This window comes from Scardinius erythrophthalmus, assembly GCF_964197995.2.
Source record: "Scardinius erythrophthalmus genome assembly, chromosome: 3".
Classification (NCBI taxonomy): Eukaryota; Metazoa; Chordata; class Actinopteri; order Cypriniformes; family Leuciscidae; genus Scardinius; species Scardinius erythrophthalmus.
In genome coordinates, this window is record NC_138223.1 from 32,395,984 (window position 1) to 32,421,031 (window position 25,048).

At 38.2% G+C, this 25,048-nt stretch overlaps 1 protein-coding gene across 2 annotated transcripts in view; it reads right to left on the reverse strand.

Moving 5' to 3' along the window:
• The window catches only part of stox2a (storkhead box 2a), a 59,376-nt gene that overhangs the window by 19,466 nt on the left and 14,862 nt on the right, over window positions 1-25,048 (reverse strand). The window contains exon 1 of one of the 2 annotated variants that reach the window (XM_081361790.1): window positions 12,706-12,913. The exons of the other annotated variant lie outside the window; for it this stretch is intronic. Within the exon in view, the coding sequence (XP_081217916.1) occupies window positions 12,706-12,883 (178 nt within the window). The 5' untranslated portion in view covers window positions 12,884-12,913. Of the gene's footprint in view, window positions 1-12,705; window positions 12,914-25,048 lie in introns of those variants that run through there. 2 annotated transcript variants of the gene reach the window in all.

Consider the following 25,048-nt stretch of genomic DNA (forward strand, 5'->3'; position numbering starts at 1 on the left):
CCTTTTAAATGGTAAAAGAAAACCAGGAAAATAAAATAAAGTAAAAACTACTGATATAGTGATATTAATTATGATGAAAGGCCAGCTGTGCTTTACAACAAACGGGGAAAAAGAAACTTATATTTATATTTGTATCTTCTGTGAGAGATGTCACCATTATAACCTTATAAAACTCAGGTAGAAGTTTGACTGAGGCAACACTAGGTGGAGGCAGGAATCCAAAATGTCCAAAACCAATGGAGGGGAAAAAAAGAGAGCAGCAAAATGTTTTCTATCTTAAATGTATTTTTTAATCTCATAACTTTCATTCTTCTAAGGCTGTCACTGAGTTGTCCTGGGTTGTAAGGCTGTCTTGAATATTCAACAAGTTTTGAATATCAAACAAATGTTATCCAAATCCATCTGCAGCCTGATCTTCCTGAATTACTGTATTATTAGAACCAACGTTGGATAATAAAGCTAATTTTCTAGCCTAATTGACACCTGAAAACGCTCAGTCAATTCAGGGGTGCTACCACACCACTGAGAGAAGATGGAGGCTTGGTCACCTGACTAATCTCCTTGGTGATCTATGATGTAAACATATCACACTGAGAGGGAGCGAGTGAATGAGTGGGGCACAGATTTGATACCTATTTGATATGTAAAACATGCTTGTAGTCTTGTATATTTTAAGGTTTGGTTATTTTATGATAATTTTGAGAATGTTTGATTCATGAATGGCAAAAATGCTAATTTAAAAGTAAGGTTCCTCTTTTTTCTAAATAGTTTAATAGTGCAGAAACTTGTTATGAAAGATTCCATAGAGGACAAGATGTATTCATGCAAGAGTGGAAAAGTGAGTCTACAAACATGCTAAAACTTTCAACGACTGACAATGACTGATGATTTTCGAATTGAAAATATGATTTCTGTTTATCAAAACAATGCAATAATACATCACAATTCCATGATCATAAGATTGTCTCTCAACCACCCAGGTACATATTGTACTTTGTTAGCACTACATCTTAAAAAAAAGTACAAAGAAACAGAGAAAGAAAGAGAGAGAGCCTACCTAAATCCTCACAGCTGCCCACTGAACGAGAGGTGACCTCATTTTTTTGTGGGAGAGGACACAAAAGATCTGTCTCCATGACAACAAACCAGAAAAAAAAGTGTTTGTACACACCAAATGTGGCCAGCACTACCCTTGGAGCCCTATTGTATAGGCCATGCTTTCCACTTGTGCTGTGGCGCTGTTCACTCTGGGAAGGCCTGCAATAGTTGAGGCATAGATCAAGAGCCAAGTGCAAATCAAAATATTTCAGCAAATGGCTGAAACTGCAAATCACTATTTTTTTCTCAATCCCTTTAGGTGAAAGTGTGTTTTTCTGGGTACAAACTTTCCATTAACATTCTAAACTTTCCATTAAGATTCTACATTCCACATTAACATTTTAAACTTTCCATTAACATTCTACATTAACTTGCTGGGAAAAAAAGATGGGGAACCACATATTAAAATGGCTTTACATACTACAAATCTAAAAATACGCCACATTTCTATACATCAATAAGTATAGTATGAAAGTCACCCTCTCCCACACATTCACCATGCCCACGAGTTACATCACGTCCCATATGGCAGCCCAGCAGCTTCAAACTAGTTCAACTCCACCCATAAGACACACATCCACACACACACTCTCTCTCTTACTGATAGGTAGGTAATGGATTAGGGTCACCAGTCTGACTGGCAGGACTAAAACAGGTTGTTGGACAGACTTAAGCCTTGTTTATGTGTAGCCATGTCAGAATGCACCACAAATGCATAAAAAGCAAGGCATGCATCACTGATGCCGAAAACATCTTGGTTACATCCACAGTATATAAATAGACATATAAACCATCACTTTAAATTCATAGTTAGGACATGTGAGTGGATTGGGCCATGTGACACAGCTGGCAGTCAAAAGCAAAGCAGGACACTTGTCAGAGGTTGCTAGAACAATGTCATTTTTAGTAGACAAATTTCCTCAACCTCGTTTTTAAAATGATCAGTTTAGCCATTTTTAGACCGAATTGAATCTGAATTTTAGACCCAGCTTAATAGGGTCCTAGGCCAAGTTAAGATTCAAATAGATGGGAATATTGAGGTCTCAATTAATAACTGAATCAGTTTTGTGAAACTCCAGACTAAACTGTACACGATATCTTTTGAAATTTATGGTAAAAAAAAAAAAAAAGGCAGATTTGGTTGCCAAGAATTTACCATTAAATATATGGTGACAATGTTGGGATGGATTTTGCTGTATATTTTGTGTAATAATGTTAAATGATAATTATACAGGTGGTGGTACAATAGAAAACCACATGATAAATGAGTTCATCAAAAGTGTTCTGTCCAGGAAATATGACCAATACAAAGACAAAATGCCATCAGAATAACATAACACTAAAATGATGCAATAAGCATGAACTAAATAATAGAAAATATAACACAAAACATCCTAATGTACATTACTAATAACAAAAATTATAAGAATCAAAATAATTTATACAAAATATAATCATATGTGATATGTGTCAGACAGGGAATGTCCTTTTACTGGTTTTCCACTGTAACTTTACACAGTGTTTTCATTGTTTACTTGCAAAAGTCATACATTAACAGTGTTTTACAGTAGATTACATAAAATGCAGTGTTTACAGTTTGTCACACTATATGGTAAGGTAACTTACAGGTGGTTTTATTGTAGCATACTTTTTTTTTCTGTAAAAATAAAATATTTACAGGGTACTAAGCAGAATGTCAGACCCACTCTCTGCGTAAAATCATACTACATTTGAAAGAAATTCAGTATGTGGCATACTGTATAAGCAAAGTATGTTTTTGTTCTGTAAACATGGATTTTCAACATACAACAGAACAATCAATGTCAATAAAATTCATTTTCAGCTTTAAAGAAAATGCTGGGCATCCACTAATAGTAGCTCACAGTATGTTCATGTTGTTAGTACAGTAGCAATATTTCAAACACAACAAAAGAGTTCCCCGGAGCTACTCTTCTACATTCTAATTCTCATTTACACTTTCTAAACCACCGGCGGTGGGTCTTTCTTGGCATTACATGTGTACTAGGCTGAATACTTTTTATTCATCATTACACCAATGGATAAAGTCTGATGATAAGAAGCAGAGATATTGTGAGCGCTAGGCCAGCAGGGGTAATGTGCTGCTGCTGCTGCAGCTAGCTTAGCCTAGCACTGCCTCAGATGAGAGTATACAGACTGTAGGCCACTACACTCCACTGCATTGACACACTTTCACTCTGCAAATCTGCGTAATGCGTCAAGCACCGTATGAAATTTATATAAGAAGCATTTTATCTTTTGAACATTAGATTTAAATATCGACTTCAATAAAACATGCTAGTGAATATGGATGTGAAATCTTGGACCAAAATATCAAGTTTTTTTATTTATTTATTTGTGTATTAGCAGCCAAGGTCACCACGAGAGCTAAAATCAATGGCAGTCTATGTTATGCTATTGACTGGTCTGGCTAGCTTGTGCCAAAACAGAGTTCCGCCCCCTGAACAACCCACATTTACACTCAGATTATCTGATCTTGAGAAAGAACTATACATGTAGTAGACCATGTAAACATCATTTTGGATATCTGTTAATGTTTACATTTAAATGTACTGTTTTTAAAGCTGAATTATAATGAGAATAAATTACATTTATTAAGCTTTTTTGAATATTACCTTTCATGCAGTGTGTAATATAGCTGTTTTATGAATGTAAAAGTCAACAAAGTTTTAAAGATAAAAGTGATCGTCTCCTAAAAGAAAGAATCGATTCTGAACTGCTGAAATGAGTCGTCAGCAATTCCAGTCTCGCTTCCTGCTACATACCAACGTAAAAGTGTAATAAATTTACATAACGCCAGCCTATAGTCTTCATTGGCTGCGCGCGATCAACGTCTACTTTGACTATAGTTGTAGCTGAGACCTGGAAGAGTTCGGTTCGTGTTTGGATTGAGTCGAGAAGATGCTGTTTTCTGTGCTGCTATAATCCACAGTGTATGCACTTTAAAAGGATGAGGACTCACGCTGGAATTGATATGGGGAAAAAAACAATGCCATTATTACTGTTCGAATCACTGCATATACAAATGCTGAAGAAGCCTCTGGTGTAGAGCTGCACGATTCTAGTTAAACTGAAAATTGTTTCAAACAGAGATCACGATTCTCCCATGATTCTGAACAGACAACTAAACAAAATAACACTTAATTCATTAGAGGTTCTGACAAAATGTAAATCGCTGCAGTCTATTTAAAACGTTGAATTAATCTGAATGAATTATTTTTTTTAAAACGGTTTGAATGAATGATTCAATGACTCACTTATAAATACTTCACTTGTTTCATTACTGGATGAATCAGCATTTTTGAACAAATCTCTTAAATTAATGATTCAATGACAAATACATGTTTTAACAGTCACTTGTCAGTTGTCACCATCTACTGGTGTATTGATATAATTGATAAAATCGTTATTTGAAGCGTCACGTTACTTTCAAAAGGTGATTTGCTCTATTTTGATCGCTTCGGTAGACATCAGTGTTCAAAACTATATAAACCAGTTCTTCTGTGATAATATGAATGATCGTAACAGAAATAATGAAAGTGTTTGCTTGAAAAGACAAGCCGTTTCATACCTATACATGATTCTCTCTGGGTCAGCAGCAGCACAAAAGCAGATTTCAAGGTTCTGGTGTGAGTTTAAAAGACAGGCGAATCGTTGTCATTTAGAAATGAGATCGCATAGGTGTTTGAATCAAGAATGCGATCATTTAACGATTAATCGTGCAGCTCTACTCCGGAGCTAAAATTCCAACACCCGTTGTAAGCAGTAGACCAATCACAACAGACTGGGCAGTCTGACCAATCAGAGCAGTAGGCTCGCGAAAAAAGGAGGGGTTTCGAGAGACTTAATCTTCGAACGAGCCGTTTTCAGACTCTGAGAGAAATTAGGTGAAGTGTATATTATGTATATTACAATGTATATTATGAGAAAATTGCAGTTTTTAATGTTTGATAGTTGTACTATAGGAGACCTCAAAATAAGCAACCTAATAGCATAATAAGGGCACTTTAATAAAGCTGCTTAAAAGTCACGCACCTTCACTTTCATGACAAAATAAATGCATACATAAAACATTATTCATTTTAGAAACATTGCGAAAAAGTCTCTATAGAAAATCCCCCATCATACAGGCACATAAAAAAGGGCATATAAAAACCTCTGATCCTGATATTCTGAGATATCTGTCTCTGACGCAGATGCTGTGGCACTGGATTCCAAATTTAGCCAGGGCAAGAGTAGCCCTTGCCAAAAGCAGGCCATCCTCTGAAGAGAGTCTGGGGATGGAGTAGCAGAAATCGTAAAGTATCTGATAGTTAAAAGACCAAATGCCCTCCAAGAAATATTTGAGTCAGGAAACATATGTAAACTTCCAAAACATAACTACACATGAGCGAGCACAGTCATGGACAACATACATGTATGGTGCGCAAGTGCAAAATTCAAAGACTTGTCAAATGAGGATAGAAGGATTCAACATACAATTTTGGTGCTTAACATTAGCAGTGTCAGGCAACTCTGTAATGTTTGCAAAATTTGATTTATATTGCAGAGACACATTTATGTGGGCAAGTGTACATGTGCATACATACCCAATGGGATAGCAATCAGATTGATCACAAAAGTATACAGTAAATACGTTGTCCAGTTAATAAATAACTCAAGCAATTCAATGTCTTTCACAATAATCCTGAATAGTAAATAAAATACTTTTCTAGAAACTGCTCTAAAAGAGCGATAAAGAGAAAAAACAGAAACAAAAAGAACAGTAAATGAACAGGTGGTTTTAACAGAAAAAAGAGGAGCTTTTGCTGGAATAAAACATGGCTGGATAAAGTTTTAATAAAGTAATAATTAATTTGACTTTAAAAAAACCACAAGTGAAAATACTTCTATTTACATTTTATTTTCTTCTAATTTAAGGTTGTCATGAAACTGAAATTGTTATCATCTTCCCCATTATGACGTATATCCAAAATGGGATATTTATTTTGTCCATCGGGAATTGAGTGGATCATTGGAGCGAGGTCGTTTGCTATTGTTGCGATGTCCCTTGTGTCAGGGAACACAGAGAAGAAAAGAGATGACAAAAGGGTACGTTTTTTGATTAAAGATTGCGATGGCACATTAATAAAAAATCAAAAAAAGATGTGCACAGATAAATAATTTATAATAAACATATTACATAAAAAGATAATTGTCCATTTTGATTGACAACTTTGTAAATTAAAAATATAGTAAAACATAATTTGTATGTATATATAGACACTGTATAGAAATTTCACAATTTCTTATTATTTTGGCATGTCCTCCTTTTGCTTCAATTGCTCGAGAAATCTTGATCATCCATGTTATCCCAGCACAATCTGAGAATGTTCTAAAGAATCTTTTGGGCTTCAATGAAAGCAAAATATTTAAAGTAAGGAAATATGACCTTCTGTACAAACGAGTTAACATGGTCAGTCACAAATTTGAATTTGATTAGTCATAAAGAAAAATTGCAAAATACAGTATGCAAAACATAGTAAGTTAAATATAGTATATACAGTATGGACCTCATTGTATAGAGTAGTTTGATGAAACTGGAAAAACCTAAGAGTGCTCAACCACAGTTTTTCTTTTCTGAAGACCAAAAAGTTGGCTTACGACCCAGTGAATCTATCTACAGCAATGGGAACACATAGCTCGGTTACACAAACTTTGAGCTTCATCCTATGATAGAAGAATCTTTTAATTTCTTAAGTTAATGTTGTCCCTGATTCTCAACAATGTATAGTGGTCCAGTGGAACTGAAAAGTGAGGGAGTGGATAGAGTCGAGTACTCAGGGTGGTCCCTTCAGACTAGGCCCAGACTCTCTGCTGACCCACTTTCATCTTAAGACAAGAACAGTCTCACTCCGTAGCCAACACTACTACAAGCACATTAACTGAATAAGGAGGTGATGAAGATACAGTCATACTATATGCACAGTCCTCCATGTTACTGTAAGGATTTATTTAGTAACCTTCAGGCCCGGCACAAAATGGAGACCGGTGTTCTTTACGGAAAGGTCAAATATCGCTATATAGGACAGACTAGAAACGAACACTTCTTCAAATGGGGGTCAATGCAGAATCTTCACTGCATGCAGTATGTTAGCTTGCAGTCCTATTTCCGTGGCCCAATCGCTCACCATCCCTCCCTCTCTCATGCTCTCATTCTCTTCTCAATCATCCCATGCAAATCCTGCATACAGTCCCACTAGTGATGTCAGCATCTGGGATGTCCAGAACTGGGGTGGATATTTTTAGCCTGGTGCAACGAGTGATAGTATGTGTAGAAGAGAGAGAGAGAAAAAAATGGAACGACAGAGCAAATCTGTGTTGTGAGGAAATAATGAGATGGTCTATATTAAAATAGGTAGTGTGTGTGTGTGTGTGTGTGTGTGTGTGTGTGTGTGTGTGTGTGTGTGTGTGTGTGTGTGTGTGTGTGTGTGTGTGTGTGTCGGAACAGGGAAAGCAAGAGGCACTACATGAGGACATGCACGGCACGCACATCTTTCACACATGCATGTGTGTGTCATTATTAATGCAAAAATATCCCAAAGGCTTAACTGAGTTCCTCATAGTGGCTGAATGATTTCTACAAATCTATCAGCTGACTGGAGGCGGAGACCGACGATTTATTCAAGCAGAGCCTCTTCTATCTCACTCTCACATTACTACAGAGGCCAGGCTATTACTGCACCAGCATGGCCTCGTTCCTCTCCCACACCTAAATCAGGGACTCTGTCACAGCTGGGTCGGTGCGTACGTGCGAGCGTGTGTAGTTACTTTGTGCCACTAAGTACGGTTCAGTGAAAAACAGGCAAGCGAGATGAAACCATTAGTCAACATCAAATCAGAACTGACACTATTTACTTTCTTAATGCACATGTTCTTATTGATTTATAGGTGCAAACTATGCAAAACAGAAAAAATTGGATTGGCTTTGAAATATTTGATCTAGGGCTGGAACAACGCGTTGACGTAATCGTCATTATATTTAAACATATTTTGTGCTTAATACGGCTGCGCTTAAAAAGCATTCTGTTTTATACAAGCTGCGGTGTGTGCAAGGTTGCGGGACACAGCAACTAAACACTAAATCTCTCTGCAACTGGTTACAATTTAACATTTAGCACTTAACGTTGGTTGTTTAAAATATCTAATGGATGAACTAGCGCCTCGATTGGACTCATTTATTTAACTATGCGCTGTCAATCGTGGTAAAACTTCACGGTTTTATGGACACCGCCATGTTTTATACTGTCGCTATGGTTAGTAGTTAGTTAGTTAGAATGTAGTTGTGACTTCAGCTGTTTGGTCTTTAATCTCCAGAATGAACAAAACATTTCAGGATTCACACTTGTAAACAATCGCTGCTGTAAATCCCAAAAAGTGACAGTGAATGCAGCCATAGTAAACATCTTTCCAGGCCTACACTGCGGAAATCTTATCTTTTGGGATAAATAATATCATTAGGTAAAAGTTCATCCATAGATTATTTATGGTTATTATTTATTGGTAAATTAACCAAAGGATTATTCAACTATTGTTAGTTCCAGAACTAATTTTATCAAAACTCTATATAACTCTAAATAGACTTTCCTTTTCCGCTTACATCGCCTAGATCAGGCAGGCTTTTAGATAATGTAAACCGATTATATTTCATTGTTTTATCAAATTCATATTCATTGCAATTCATTTTGGTATGAAACACCCACTTTTCACCATCCTATCAATTCCTAATGCATAAAACTCAAACTTTTTTCATGGAATATCCTGTCCTATGGAAGTACGTCACATTACAGAAGTAAAAGTGGGATGTGAATTGAAATTCACACTAATATTAAAAACTAAATTTTGCACTGGGAGAATTTTTATTTTTTGTAGGAACACGTTTTATAAGATGTTGGTTTTGCTTGTAATGTAGGACACAGCAAAAGTTTCCACAGACACATAGAGAACAATGAGAATCAAAAGTGACAAAAGTGATTCCTGGAAGAAAATGTATCATGGTTTCCACAAAAAATACTCAATTAAAAATGCTAAAAACACAAAACTTACTTATTTTTTATAGTACTTAGACTGTAAATTGAAGGCATATATTTATAATACTTATAAATCAATGCCATGCATTAGAAATCATATACTTATGTATAGCATAATTTTATTAGTATTCGTCTAATGTTAAAATAATTACAAGCAGGTAAATTTAGGACAATAATAAGAACACAGCTCATTGTATGCAGCTGGTCTCATTGTAAAAAGGGTGGTAAGCACAGTAAGCTAACTTTACTTGTAGTAAGACCCATGAGGTTAGGCAAGGATTTATATTAGTCTGTACTCTGTATACAGTGATTACCCTGGACTGACAAGTAAAAGTCGCACAGTTTTAAAGATAATCTTGACACCTACTGTAGTTGGGCACACTGTAAAGCTGGTTGGTAAAATGACGCCCTCCTGAGAAAGACACAAGGTATTTTTGCTGCACTGATCCATGTACTGTATGCTGCAGTTATCTGTGTTTTTATTACAAAATCTGTTTTTCACACAAATTATTATTACAGGAGCAGATTATCGATTAATAAAGACTTATTTTTGCATGGTTCCTTGTACAATACTATGTTCGGACCTCAAAACACTTTTATAGTGCCAGCAGTTCGCATCACATAACCAGCTCCATATGTATGGCTGAGTAGCTCGTCTGGTACAACACTGTACTTGCAATGCGGAGTACAAGTCCTTTGAAACACGAGTTACGATAAAAGAACATGGCATGCTTTTTTATCTCATGTTTGCTATTGTTAACACTATCAGTTTAGGGTAGGGTTTATAGGGGGTAGGTTAATTTCAAATGTAATAGAGCATTAACCATTTACCACCACTCACTGCACATTTAACTCTTTCCCCAACAGCGTTTTTTAATTTAAAAGTTGCCAGCCACCACCAGTGTTTTTGATCATTTTCACAAAAATGTCATGGCCCCCAGAATATTTTGTGATATGAATATCTGAACATCCAATATGTCAAACGAAAGAACAGAGACTCTGCTTTTAAAAAAAGTTTTAGTCTAGCTTCATGCATTCCTTTTTTTAACAACACTTGAATGTGGGTAAGGTTCATAAAAAAAGCAACATTTTGAACAAAAAGCTGAGAAAAATCGACAGTCTTTGACACCCCCTATTTTTGTCAAAGACTACAACGTACACAAGCAAAGCTTTTACCGCTTGTTTCTGCTCCTTTTTTGCCCGTGTTTTGATTCGGAGATTCTCTACTCTTTCAGAAGTTGCGTAATAGCACCCTCTACCATATAATAGTGAAAACAAAGCAGGAAAATTCTGTCAATGGCGGAGAAAGAGTATATTTCCGAACTAACGCGATATGTACAACCACCAACATAATTAAATATTTCCATATTCACGGTCATCTGTTTTAGACCAAACTGAACATTACTTTAGCTCCACTCACTGGACATTCCTTTCAAACATTTAAAAGTGTTGCAAATTGTGTAAGCAACATATTTTGCAAAACTGTTGCCTCAGCCACGTTTTTGCACTGAGCCTGGGTTGTAAATCTGTTTTTGATGCAAAACTATCATATGTCACTTGACAGCCACAGTGATGGAAAAGTGCAGCTCAAAAATTCTCTAAACATCTCCTTTTGTGTTCTGTGGTGAAAAAAAAAAACACAGGTTTGGAATACCATGTTAATAGGTGATCTTTCCCTTTAAAGAACAAAGGGACAGATGGCAAAATGTCAGCCTCTAAATCACTTAACTGTAAAGGAATTGCCACATTAAAAAAGTGAGACCTGAAAAAAAAAAAAAAACGTGATAATCAAGGTGTAGACACTTGTATCTGCCTCAGTACAGACAATTTAAACCATATCTGGTGAAAACTAGTCTGCTTTGTGGCACTTTCCATGGGGTACAAAATAGGGTCCAATGAAGTGAAGAATACTTTTTCAGCAAATGGTCAGAGAAAGAGGAACTTAACCTACATAAAATGATGATTGTCAGTCTCAGAAGGTCAAATTACAATTTATATGAATGGTGTATTTTACATAGGATTTCTAATTTTTCAACCCTGTTACCAAAGATTGTGACAAAAGCAGTATAAAACAAATATAGTGTATATGTATAAAGCAATAAACATTAAATAAACCTCAAAATTAAATTAAAAATAAAATGTATCAAATCACTACAGCTGAATGGGTAATAGTGGTGCATATTTTGCCTATATTAAGCTACCACTCAGTAAAGTGGTTTAGGATGACTTTATTTCCCAAAAACAATATTTGTCTGATCGTTATTCTCATAATAGTTTTAGTAACAGGGTTGAATGTTTACATTTTATGGCTGCTGTGACTACAATTTGTGGTAATTTACTTGTCTTCATGTCATACTGTAGAAAATGGTGAATAAAATTAGTTAAATTTAAAAAGATTAAATTGAACTTCTATTCAGCCGATTAAAATTATGACAGCTGTATGCTTTTAATAGTTGCATACATTCAAGAAGGTCAAGACCTCTGGGGTGGGACAGGCTTAATCTAACATTACATAATATTTTATCAAAATATCTAATAATTCTTTCAACCAAACATGGAATATGTGCCTAAAATGGTTTACAAAAACATAATGGGACACCAAAAAATATCCTATTTGTGAGTGTTGCCCAGTGCGCTTAAAGCTAAGAAAACTTAAAGATTTCTTCCTTTTCACAGCCTCTTTGCTAACTCACACCTCATAAACATAACACACACATGGCTTGGCTAGACAAACATACAAGCATATATAAATTGCTTTTGACATATATGTATTAGCACCAACTTCAGTGGAAAGTTTCTTTACCTCAACTATAGATCAATTGGTTTATAAATGAGATGTGTCATCTTCCCATTTCACAATTGTGCTCCTCTACAGGTCTGACCAGCTCTCCAGCTCAATATTACAGACAATCACAGAAGACTCACAAGCAAAATGGAGAAAAGCAACCATGAATCCTAGGGCCATATCACAATCTCTCTCATAACACTCATACAACAGGAAAAGCAGCTGCCAGAATTGTTATTCATGATGCTACAAACTTAATGCTGTAAAACCCTTGCTGGGACCAAAATGGAGGATGCATGCTTGATTCATCCTTTTCTTTCCTCATGTTGTTGTGATTGCTTCACCTCTATAGACTGCTTCAAAAGCTCTTCAATCGGCACATCAAATACAGAAACCTTACATGCCCAGTTAAACAAGACACATTGATGGAGAATGGAAGGTTACTAATATGCTAGGCTAACAAACATTTAAGGCAGGGTTCCTCAAATCCACCCCTAGAGTGCCCCTGCCCTGCTGAGTTTAGATCCAATCCTACTTAAAGTCACCTGAGCAAGCTAGTCAAGGTCTTCGGAGTTACTGGAAAATTACAGGTAGGTCAGTTTGATCAGGGTTTGAGCTAAACTCTGCAGGGCAGTGGCCCTTCAGCACCGGATTTGAGGAACCTTGATTTACAACCTCTGGTCCAAGGTGAATCAGAGGTCCTGGGGGACCCACCTGGTGTCATGTAGCCCCTCGGAGAAGGGGAGATGTGGGTTGAAGGAGGGGGCGGTGGAAAGTGCTTATGGTGGTGGTAGTCCTTCTCACTGCGAGTGCGGATGCGCTCTAAGGCCCGCTCCGATAGATCAGAGCTGGGCCAGGCCCGCCTGAAGTTGGTGCTGCGGGTCTTCTTCATGCCGGCAGGTTACCCGTGGCGGGGAGAAGGGGGAAGGGGGAGGGGGGAGGGAAGAGGGTAAGGGGAGGGAGGGGGGTGGGGAGTAACCTGAGGTTCAGTCCCTCCCCCACATTGGCAGGGGACACCCCAGTCCAGGTATCAGGCCAGAGTCATGGTAAGGGCGCTCTCGCACATGCACCCGTGCGTACGCATATACACACATACGCGCACGTACGCACGCGAACAGGGGGTGACACGTGGCGGCGCAGGCGGGCGTGCTCAGTGGTTGGAGGTGGGCGTGGGAGCGCTGGGATGGGCTGTCCTCTGAGGCATCACCCTTGGCTGGAACAAATCCCACCGACCCCCTGCCAAACATCCGGATTCGTGTGCCACGAAGGGCACATTACATCGCCAGGCACTGCGGGGATGGGAGAAGAGGGGGACGGCAGGGTGGGACAAGAAGGAAAACGTGAAGCAGCGCAAAGACAATTCCGGACAATGCGTGTGTACCAAACACACATATGAGTTTAAGCAAGGTGCATCACGATGAAAGGATGGAGTGATGAAGGAAGATAGAGGAGGGAGGGAAGATAGGGTATAGTGAAGGGAGGGAGAGAGAGAGAGAGAGAGAGAGAGAGAGAGGGAGGGAGAGAGAGAGAGGGAGAGAGAGAGAGAGAGAGAGAGCGAGAGAGAGAGCGAGAGAAAGAGAGAGGCCTGCCTGTCCAACAATAGCCCAATTCAGCACGATGGCGGCAGCCCCTCGGACAAGTCCGCTGAAAAACAAAAGGCCTGCCTGGAAAAGAGAAAATGCAAAGGGGGAGGGAAAAAAAGAAGAAAGGCGAGAACGGCCTCTGAGGTGACCTCGAAGCTTTGGTGATCTCAGTCCGCAGACAAGCCCTTGTCAGCCTCCCTCGTCTCCAGCTCTGCCACTAGCCTCCGTCGAAAACGACGACACGGGCGAGGGGAAGGCAGAAAAACCACGACGAGGGGGAAGGTGGAAAAAATGGAAACTGCAGATGCGGAAGAATGGTCCTCCTCTTTTGTTCCGTAATTCCACAGTGAAGGAGGACGGCGGCTGCGAGGCTACATGCTCATTCACGCGACTACATCTTGTCTCCGAGGCTCCCTCCTCTTTCAATGCTGCTGCCGTCGCTGCTGCTGCTAACACTGCTGCTGCCAGCACCTTATGAAAGGGGTGTGTGTGAGAGAGTGTATGTGTGAGTGAGGGGGGAGGCAGGAGAGCAGCAGAGCAAGCGATCGAGTGTGTGAGCGCACGGCAGAGGCTCTACGTGAGCGTGCGTGTTTCGAGTGCGATTGAGAGCGAGTTAGCGTGGATGGAAAAGAAAGATGGGGAGAAAAGGAAATAATAGCAGGGTTCATAAAGGAAATTAAAGACTGAATGGAAAACACATGCAGATCATAGCAGGTGTCCTAGAATAACATGTAAAATAAAAATGTTTAAAACAAGTGCGTATCTTCTCCATCTTCCCCACGACCTGCTTTAGTTCTATGCTAATTGTACAAGAGTAGTTGTTCTGTTCAATTATAAAACAGAGAAATGTGTAAAACTGAATAAACAAAGAATTGTAAAACTCATCCACTACTTCACTACTCTACTCTACACTACTCCATCAGGACACAATTGTATTTATTTAGACATTGTAATGACATTAAAGGGATACTGGACCCAAAAATTAAAATTCCCTCGTCATTTACTTACCCTCATGCTATGACTTTCGTTCTTCTATGGAACACAAACAGAGATTTTTTAGAAAAGTATCTCTCTTTTTGAGTCTATTTATTGCAAATGGATGGGTCCCTCAAAGCTGGAGCTTCAAACCAATCAAAATGAACACAATGGTAATGGTGTTCTGAAACAAAACGACAGGTGTGGTAGAAAAATACTAATATTTTAAATGTTAATATTATAAACAATCACTTCCAACCAACTGCCAGCAAACATCGGCACGTTGTGAAGCGTGATGTGAAAATCACTCAAAAAGTGCTGACAGTTGGCAAGAAGGTTTACAGTGTAAAAAGTTACAAATATTAGTATTTAGTCTTACACAAACCAACAACTGGGGTCCTATAGATTACTGCCATGTTCATTTTGCATTGTTTTTGAAGAGTCAACCAATTCACTTGCATTATGGACTCGCAGAGATGGAATATTTTTCTAAAAAATCTCTGTTTGGGTTCCACAGAAGAACGAAAATCATATTCATCTGGGACAGCAGCATGAGGGTAAATAAATGATGAGAGATTTTTAATTTGGGGATGAAGTATCCCTTTAAATGCAGAACAGCTGGAGAGAGCTGAATGACCAAATGCCTTTGAATAACATAATTTGTGAATCATTATGCACACAAATGTATCCAACTTAATATAAAAAGCTTGAAATCATGAAATATCACATAAGATGAAGACTCCAGTTGTCTCAGTAGTATAATAATAAAATGGTAACACTTTATTTTACACAGTATCCTTGTTACACGTTACATGGACTCTCTATAGTAATAACAGTAAATGATGCATGATTACAAACAACTAGTCTCAAACCAAACCCTATGGTAAATATAGCAATTAATATTACTTAATGCTTATGTATAATTATACTAACAAGGGTACCTTGACAGAAAATGTAATCACAAGCAAATTAGTTTGCATGTAGTGGGTCATCACGTAAAGATCACATGACAAAAAAACAACTCCCTTTATCTTGGTAACCCTCTATTATTGGTCGCTTTCGCTCTTTAAATACACTAATCATGGCTGACAGTGAATATTGCATTTCTACAATGGCATAACCACAAACAAAACTTATCTATTAAGATGCACTTAAGTAACTTGGTATTTTTGACAAACCTAGTTGATATCCCAATAATAATTGAACTTGAATGCAGGGGACTCATGATAGTTTTGTGTTGATTTAAAATCAAGAGGAGGAGGAGGTTAGAGGTCAACTAAGCATGACAAAACACCAATGCCTTCCCTTCAAGCTGCTCCCACCCCCTCTGCAATTAAAATGAGAGAGAATGTGACCACAGCACAAAACTTCGTGCAAGAAGGCGTTACAGAGGCTAAAGGCTAACAACAAGCAAGAGGGGGTGTGACACAACATGCTGTGAACATGACCTCTGTGAGTCAGCATTAAAAGTTGGAGGGACTCATTTTACAGCGATTTATAGTAGAAAGTTAATCCATCTCTTCTTCTTTTTAATCAAATGTAACAGAGGCTCCGAACCTCCCCAGTTTCAGAATATTAACTCTACCAATGGTTTTGTTCTAGTCATGTATTTATACCTACCTACCCATATGTAAATGTCACAAACACAACATATGTGCTTTCTTGTAGTAATCATGGTAGCACTTTATTTTACATTTCAGTTCCCCATGTACATATTATAGTAATTATAATAACTGTGTAATAACTAGCTAGTAACCTTGAACCTACCCCAAAACCTATCCTTAACCCATGTAGATACCTTATGTTACCCAGTTCATTCTTAGGTACACTGTAAGTACATGTAAGTGCATGTGCTGTAAAATAAAGTGAAACTGTAACAATATATCTAGCAAGAACATCACAATATAATCCACAATAGCTGATACATTTAAGCTGATTCAATGGAGAGAGTCGTTTTGAAATTTCTGAACTTGTTCAGAGAATAATTGCTACAAATACACACCTACAAACAATATATAGGCTACATAGACATATTAAAGTATGAATAATGTCTAATGTTTCTAATCACTGATATTTAGTTTTGATCATTTTACAATGAGTATAATCCTAACATACCATCTAGTGGTACAATAGTGCTACTATGGGTCTCAGTTCAATACATGAAACAAGTCAGAACAGGAAAATTGTTCATCTTCTAGCGTATAAACACATGACACAATTATTACTAGCTTTGTATTTTTTGTACACTACTGTTCAAAAGTTTAGGGACAGTAATATTTTGAAAGATTTCTCTAATGTTCACTAAATGATGCATTTATTTGAAACAGGTTTTTTTCTATTAAAATCCAAATTGTAAAATATCAGTACAATTTAAATTTTCTATTTTAATATATTTTAAAATGTAATTTATTCCTGTGTTGATTCAGCATAATTATTCCAGTCTTCAGTGTCACATGATCCTTCAGAAATCATTCTAATATGCTGATTTGCTTCTCAAGAAACATTTATCATTATTACCAATGTTAAAAAAAGTTGTCTTAAGTTTCTTAAATGTCACTATAGATTAATTTAATGTATCACTGCTGAAAAAAAAAATAATAATAAAAACGCCAAACGTAAATTTTTATTAAATAATAAAGTACTAGCAGCATTAGTATTAATATTATTTATTAGTGTTAGTGTAAGTATGTGTGGGCAATGCAATTCAATAGCCCACTGTCAACAAAACAAGTAAAATAGTAAATCTACTAAATAGTAAATACTCCTCTTCCCTTATCGACTGAGGCCCTTCAGCAGGTTCAGCTCAGGTACATTTGAGGATGAAGGCCTTGTGCTAACCTCTTCCTCACACCGTCCTATGCCCGTCTGCTTGCTCATCAGCTGAAATCACTAACTATCCTGCTTGGCTGCGGACTGGAGGACGGGGGATTGGATTAGAGAGTCAGTGTGAAGAAAAAAAAGAGTGAAGGCAAAGCTGCTCTGGTTCATTCATACAAAAAGGAAAGGGGGGAAAAACACCAGCCATCTTATTTCTGAGCCGCAACAGCAGCCGTAACCATGGCGACGTTGCTTGATGAGCTCATAGGCTCTGCAGTAGGACATCTCTAAAAGGTGAATGGTGGAGAGTAGACACCGCTGAAAATATGGAGAGGGGCTGAGGAGGATTTGATTGCTTTTTAGGAGCCATTTTTAAATCAATAAAAAAAGTTATATTATTGTTATTAACAATACCAACAAACTCTCTCTCTCTCTCTCATTTATATAGCTCTGGAAAAAAATGAAGAGACCACCGCAAAATTAGCCGTTTCTCTGGATTTATCATGTATATGTATCTGTATATTTATCTATTAATTTTTAACAACACAATACTAATGTTTTAACTTAGGAAGAGTTCAGAAATCAGTATAGGAACATTGTCAGAGCAAAAAGAATCATGTTTTCTTCCAGGAAAACATTGTACATTGCTTGAGTCACATGTCCTTCACAAAGACAAATCTGCCTGATTCTGATCTTCTCTGATGAGTCCAGTTTTCAGCTGGTCCTCTAATGTTTAGACCGAGACCTGGAGAGGCCTACAACCCACAGTCTTTTGCACCCACGGTATAATTTGGTGGAGGATTGGTGATGATCTGGTGGTTCTTCAGTAAGGCTAGAATCGGGCAGATACGTCTGCGAAGGATGTATAACTCAAGCCACATACAAGATTATCCTGAAAGAAAAACAGCTTCTTTCTACTCTGACAATGTTCCCCAACTGGAAGGATTGTTTTTTCCCGCAGGACAATGCTGCAATCCACACAGCCAAGGCCAATCAACGTGTGTATGGAGGACCACCAGAACAAGACCCTGTCAAAGCCATCACAATCTCCAGACCTGAACCCCACGAAAACCTCTGGAATGTAAGCAAGAGGGTCACCAGCCATTAAATAAAGACAAGCTGCTTTAATTTTTTCACCAGGTGTGACAAAGTCACCCAACGCATGGTTATTCCACCAAATACTGATTTCTGAACTCTTCGTAAGTTAAACATTAGTATTTTGTTGTTTAAAAATGAATATAAACTTGGTCTGAAAACATGGCATATTTTTTCGTTATTTTGACTAGTTATCATTTTCTGCAAATAAATGCTCTAAATGACAATGTTTTTATTTGAAATTTGGAAGAAATGTTGTCAGTAGTTTGAAGAATAAATCAAAATGTTTATTTAACTCAAACAGATACATATAAATATAAATCCAGGGAAACTGCTAATTTTGCAGTGTTCTCTTAATTTTTTTTTTCAGAGCTGTATACACACACACACACACATGCAACAATAAATCATAACATATAAAATAACTCAAATATAATTAAAATCACCTAGTTATTAGTTGTCTCATTATTCCTCGGTTTTTTTAACTGTTTAATTGTTCCGTCTCAACTTGATCTATCATGTGTCTGAGCTATAGATTTTATTGTATATGTTTAATTGATATAATAGCTTTGTGAAGCTATATTAACATGTTAAAATGGTTACAATATAATCATTAATAATTAACTAAAATGTTATTTTTACCATTGTATTTTTTTCAATTAAAATTCTAATTACTATATTTAAATATATATGATATCACTCACAAGACAAACCTGATTTATATTAAAACACTATATTAGAGGGCTGGATGCAGATAGAAATTATACTCCATGCCTCTAGATGGCAGCAATGCATCAATCCATATCATGAGTTTATTTCTGTCAGCAAGGCAGGTGGAGCATACAGCTTGATCAATATAAATAAGCCTTGTATAAACAACAACGAGTAAGACACCACACAAATTCACATAGTCAGATTACTTTAAGGTCACGTCACTTTTGACAAATCACAACAGTCATAATATTATACTATGAAGTAGTATGAGAACATTATGAAATTATGCTGCATGTAACTTAATTACAAATCAATAAATCAAAATAGGATTGGAGCTTGATATAAAAAGTTAAATAAAGAAATAAATGAAAGAATGTATATGGCCTAAATGTAATATTCTAAAACTCCACAAACAATAACATATTTCTTTCTGTCACTACAATACAGGGCACACAAACAGTTCCACAAAACCTCTAATCCTCTAAGTTGAAATTCTTTTAAATGGGTGACCTCGACAGCTGAGATTTAAAAAGGTCTGCCCTGAACAAACACTGCACAAATGCTCCATTTAAATAGGGAATGAGACGGGGTGTAAAATGGAAGCTTACTGAAGGAAAATTTAGGGGTCTTCATTAAATGATCTGTTTCTTGAATAAACCTTTTGAGCCCTAATAAGAGAAGACACTAAGAATGTGTTCACACACTAGTAGTTCTGTTCTCTGGGTTCTTTTGGTCCGGACCTAAAGATACATTTAGTCCTGGTTCGCTTAGCATTCACACTGTCATTTTTAACACTAAACCTAAAAATACAACACAAAAAACAGCGTTTATGACGTGCATATACAGTGCCCTCCACTAATATTGGCACCTAGGGGTGGAACAACACATCGATATGGATGCATCGATCAAACCTCTAACGATACGATGCATCGATGCTAGCCTGGGTGCCAGCCCGAACCCCGCCCACAACATTTTTTGGTCGGGAAGTTCGGTCTGGACTCGATCCGTTGAGGAGTAATTATGCCCGGCTCCCAAAAGGCTGAGCCAATCAAATTGCCAGGGCGGGCTTTAATCGATGATGGACAGATGATCTGCGGTTACGTAATCACCCACGTCAACAAAGAGCGCTTGATTTGAATTAGTTTACAACAAAGACGACTGCAGCTGGAGAATTGAGATTTCACTCTAAGTCAGATAGAATAAATGCTTATATGAGATTTCACGAGTTCACACAAATAAGTCAGATATGTGCATATGACGTGCTGTCCGAGGAGAGGGCTGTGGGCTCGGTAGCCATACTCCTGGTTGTGAGAGAACAAGACAAGAGTGAGGATTCGGGGTGGTGGAGGGATGCTGAAGAACTGTCAATGAGTGTTAGGTAAGTTGACAGAGTGAATATGCTTCCTCGGTAACGTTAGACATGGTGTTTTTTGATGACAAGTTGATATTGGATTGATTATTTGTACGTGCTCCTCCCGAACTTTGTTTATGAAACATCATGTGTAGATTCCGCCATCGCGTCTGTTATAGAAGAAATCGACAGCGCATTAATTTTAAAAGAGGAACAGAGAGCCGCGACATTTTGTTGGTTGAAAATATGAATGAAGAACATGCGTCATTTACTCCGTTGCTCTGATTGGTTGTAGGTCTATCCAATTGAGTGCAGAGTTTTTTTTTTTCCTGGTTCGGTTGAGACACGCCCCATAATCAAATCTCTATGGAGCAGAATCAGACTCACATTCTGACTAGAATATGAGTATGACGAAGTCAGGCTACATCGATGCCACACGTAAAATATCAATATGAGTTACCTTTATTTTGAAACTCTCAACGTCCTCAAGTAACGTCCGTCAAAAGCACGCATTTTCGTTTACTCGCAATACTGTCTGCCGGTGTGTCTTTGTAACGTTAATCTCATCTGAAATAGATGCGTAACAAGATTGACTGAACCCTAAACACGTTTAGGCACAAAAGCCTATTGTCCACTGTCAAGGCATCGCGAGTTCAAGTTTTACAGCAGAAACCGACAAGCACCCTTCTTGTTTGTTAACACAACCCGATCAGTTTTAGCAAATCAGTGCGCAGTATTCATGTTTTTGCCAAAAAACAACTGTTGGAGTTATCTGCTTTTGCTAAATAACAATCTTTTAATATAAAAAAATACTTTCAATGAACTTTAGTTTTTAGTTGGGGGCCTTAAGCACATTTTCGCGCAAATTCATCTAAAAGCGCCAAATTTGGCACAGATGTAGCTCAGGTCATACCGAAATGATTTAGCTAGGGCGCCGGAGCCAGCAACCCTCGGGGCCAAGATGGCGGCCAAATCCAATATGGCCGCCGCCCGAAAAGGGTTCCGGCTTTAACTTTTGAACCACATGAGATACAAATACAAACTTGATATGTTTTTCAGCTTAATTGATCATGAGAAACACATAGGAATGTTTATATTTATGACCCAGTATATCTGGACCCCTCGATCCTCCAATTCCAATATGGCCGCTGTCCAAAAAAGCAGTTTGGGCTGTAGTATGGGGCCTTACACACCATTGTCGCGCAAATGCATCTACAAGCACCAAATTTGGCACAGATGTAGCTGAGGGGATACTGAAATGATTTAGCCAGGGCGCCCGAGCCAATGGTCCCTGAGACCAAGATGGCGGCCAAATCCAATATGGCCGCCGCCTGAAAGGGTTTTGGCTATAGCTTTTGAGCCAGATGAGATACAAATACAAACTTGATGTCTGTTTTACCTTTTTTGACCATGGGAAACCCATAGGAATACTTACATTTATGATTGGGTATATCAGGACCCCCAAATTCCCTAAATTCAATATGGCCGATGTCCGAAAAATGGTTTTGGCTACAAATTTTGAACCAAATGCGCTACAAATGAGGATGTGGTGTCTATTTTATGTTTATTGACCACAGGAAGTCCATTGGCATATTTATATTTATGCTTGTGTAAGTCTGGAACCTGTATTCTTTTCAAGGCTGTGGTTGAAAATCTTTTTTTTTTTACCACAACTTTGAAGGTTATTCTCAATTTTGATTCATTTCCTTATAAAAGTGAAATGGTTTTCAGTGTACCACAGGTGAATACATTTCAAAGTGTAATCATATAAGAAAGAATAAAACACAATTATTATTGCAAGGCAATATTTCTATTATGTTAAATTATTAAAATAATAATATAGTAAATTTTTCCAAAACTCTTAAAGGTTTGCTAAGCATAACAAAAAAACAGCAATAACATAAACAACAGTGAATTCTCATGGTCTCTCACATGAATTATCATTATCACTCACAATCACTGGATCTCTCATTGTCTTCACCATCATTGTTTGTACAAGAACCCTCACATGCACATATAGAAGTGCAACGAACTCCGGCTTTACAGCACTTACAGTGCCCTCTACATGCTGTCTTGCAGCCACAGTGAAGGAGAATGGTGCAGGCTTTACTGGCGTCTCCGAGATTAGTCCAGTAAGGTTCCCAAGTCTTTCTCGTAGAGTCCCGAAACCATCCCCATGCATTAAACTCTGGGATATCTTGCTGGACAGCGGTTGCCTGATTCCAGTAGAAGCTGGCCTGCAGCAGTGCTCTTTTGATGTGCTGAATCAATGCAGCTTGGGTGGGTGGCAGGTTCTCGAGAGACTGATGTCTAGCTTCATCTACACGGCTTGAAACACAGGTCTTGCTGTACATGATGAGCTCATGTGACAGATTCATAGCTCATGGTCCAAATGGTCCGGCCAACTACTTAAAAAAACATTCCATGACTACGTTAACACCAATATTGCTGGGTTTGTGAGGTCACACATGAGCTATGAATCTGTCACGTGACTGGATATTGTGTTTGACACATATCCAGAGGAGAACCTCAAAACACAAACTCACCAACGCAGAGGAACCGGATCAAGAACTAAAGGAGATAGGAGAACTCCAATTCCAAAATGTAACTGGATATATCTATTATATACAGTATATACTGGATATATTGTTATATATTTAACTATTTGGATATATCAGTGAAGAGATAACCAAGCATGGCATGTCAGGTAAACTCCTCCTTTCCACCAAGAAAGATGCTGTACTCTCCAACAGACCAGGGTATGACATGTCTGCCCTTCAGCCTTGTAATCATCCAGAAGCACTAGAATAATCCTGCATCTTGCACATGCTGGGGCCAATGGCCATAAAAAGGCATTTGTCCAGACTGTCGACAGCGATGTTGTCATCCTTGCCATCCGCTTCTTCAACACACTCGGCCTCACAGAGCTCTGGATCGGCTTTGCAGGTGGAAAAAACTATAGGGACATTCCTGCTCATGAAATCAGCAAGAATAGAATAGAATAGAATGAGGCATTTATATAGCGCTTTCATATGTACTACTGTACACCCAAAGCGCTTTACAATCATATCAGGGGTCTCTCCTCAACCACCACCAGTGTGCAGCATCCACTTGGATGATGCGACGGCAGCCACAGAACAACGGCGCCAGTGCGCTCACCACACACCAGCTATAGGTGGAGAGAGGAGAGAGAGTGATAGAGCCAATTCAATGTAAGGGGATTATTAGGAGGCCATGATTGGTAAGGGCCAATGTGTGGAATGTGGCCAGGACACCAGGGTTACACCCCTACTCTTTATGAGAAATGCCATGGGATTTTTAATGACCACAGAGAGTCAGGACCTCGGTTTTACTTCTCATCCGAAGGACGGCAAGGATCTTGGTCCCCAGAAGTCACTAGCCTTACCACTCTTCCACGCTTTAACAGGCTGTGACACAACCTCACCCTTTCTGTGCCATGGGAAAAAGAGTGCATGGGCAGCTTGGGAGGCAACACCAGATCTCACAGAATCTCTGGTTACCCTCACCTTGGAGCCTGAACAGATCAACAATGACGTCCATGTCCAAAGACTGGAGCGTATGGTCATCATCATGTACAGCAAGAGCTGTGGTTCCAGCCGTGTAGATGAAGCTAGACATCACCTTTTCTCGAATGGTACCAAGTCTTTCGAGAACCTGCCACCCACCCAAGCTGCATTGATTCAGCACATCAAAAGAGCACTGCTGCAGGCCAGCTTCTACTGGAATCAGGCAACCGCTGTCCAGCAAGATATCCCAGAGTTCAATGCATGGGGATGGTTTCGGGACTCTACGAGCAAGACTTGGGAACCTTACTGGACTAATCTCGGAGACGCCAGTAAAGCCTGCACCATTCTCCTCCACTGTGGCTGCAAGACAGCATGTAGAGGGCACTGTAAGTGCTGTAAAGCCGTAGTTCGTTGCACTTCTATATGTGCATGTGAGGGTGCTTGTACAAACAATGATGGTGAAGACAATGAGAGATCCAGTGATTGTGAGTGATAATGATAATTCACTGTTGTTTTTTATTTTATTGCTGTTTTTTTGTTATGCTAAGCAAACCTTTAAGAGTTTTGGAAAAATTGACTATATTATTATTTTAACAATTTGATATAATATAAATATTGCCTTGCAATAATACTTGTGTCTTATTCTTTCTTATATGATTACACTTTGAAATGTATTCACCTGTGGTAAACTGAAAACCATTTCACTTTTATAAGGAAATGAATCAACATTGAGAATAACCTTCAAAGTTGTGGTAAAAAAAAAGGATTTTCAACCACAGTCTTGAAAAGAATACAGGTTCCAGACTTACACAAGCATAAATATAAATATGCCAATGGACTTCCTGTGGTCAATAAACATAAAATAGACACCACATCCTCATTTGTAGCGCATTTGGTTCAAAATTTGTAGCCAAAACCGTTTTTCGGACAGCAGCCATATTGAATTTAGGGTTATTGGGGGGTCCTGATATACCCAATCATAAATGTAAGTATTC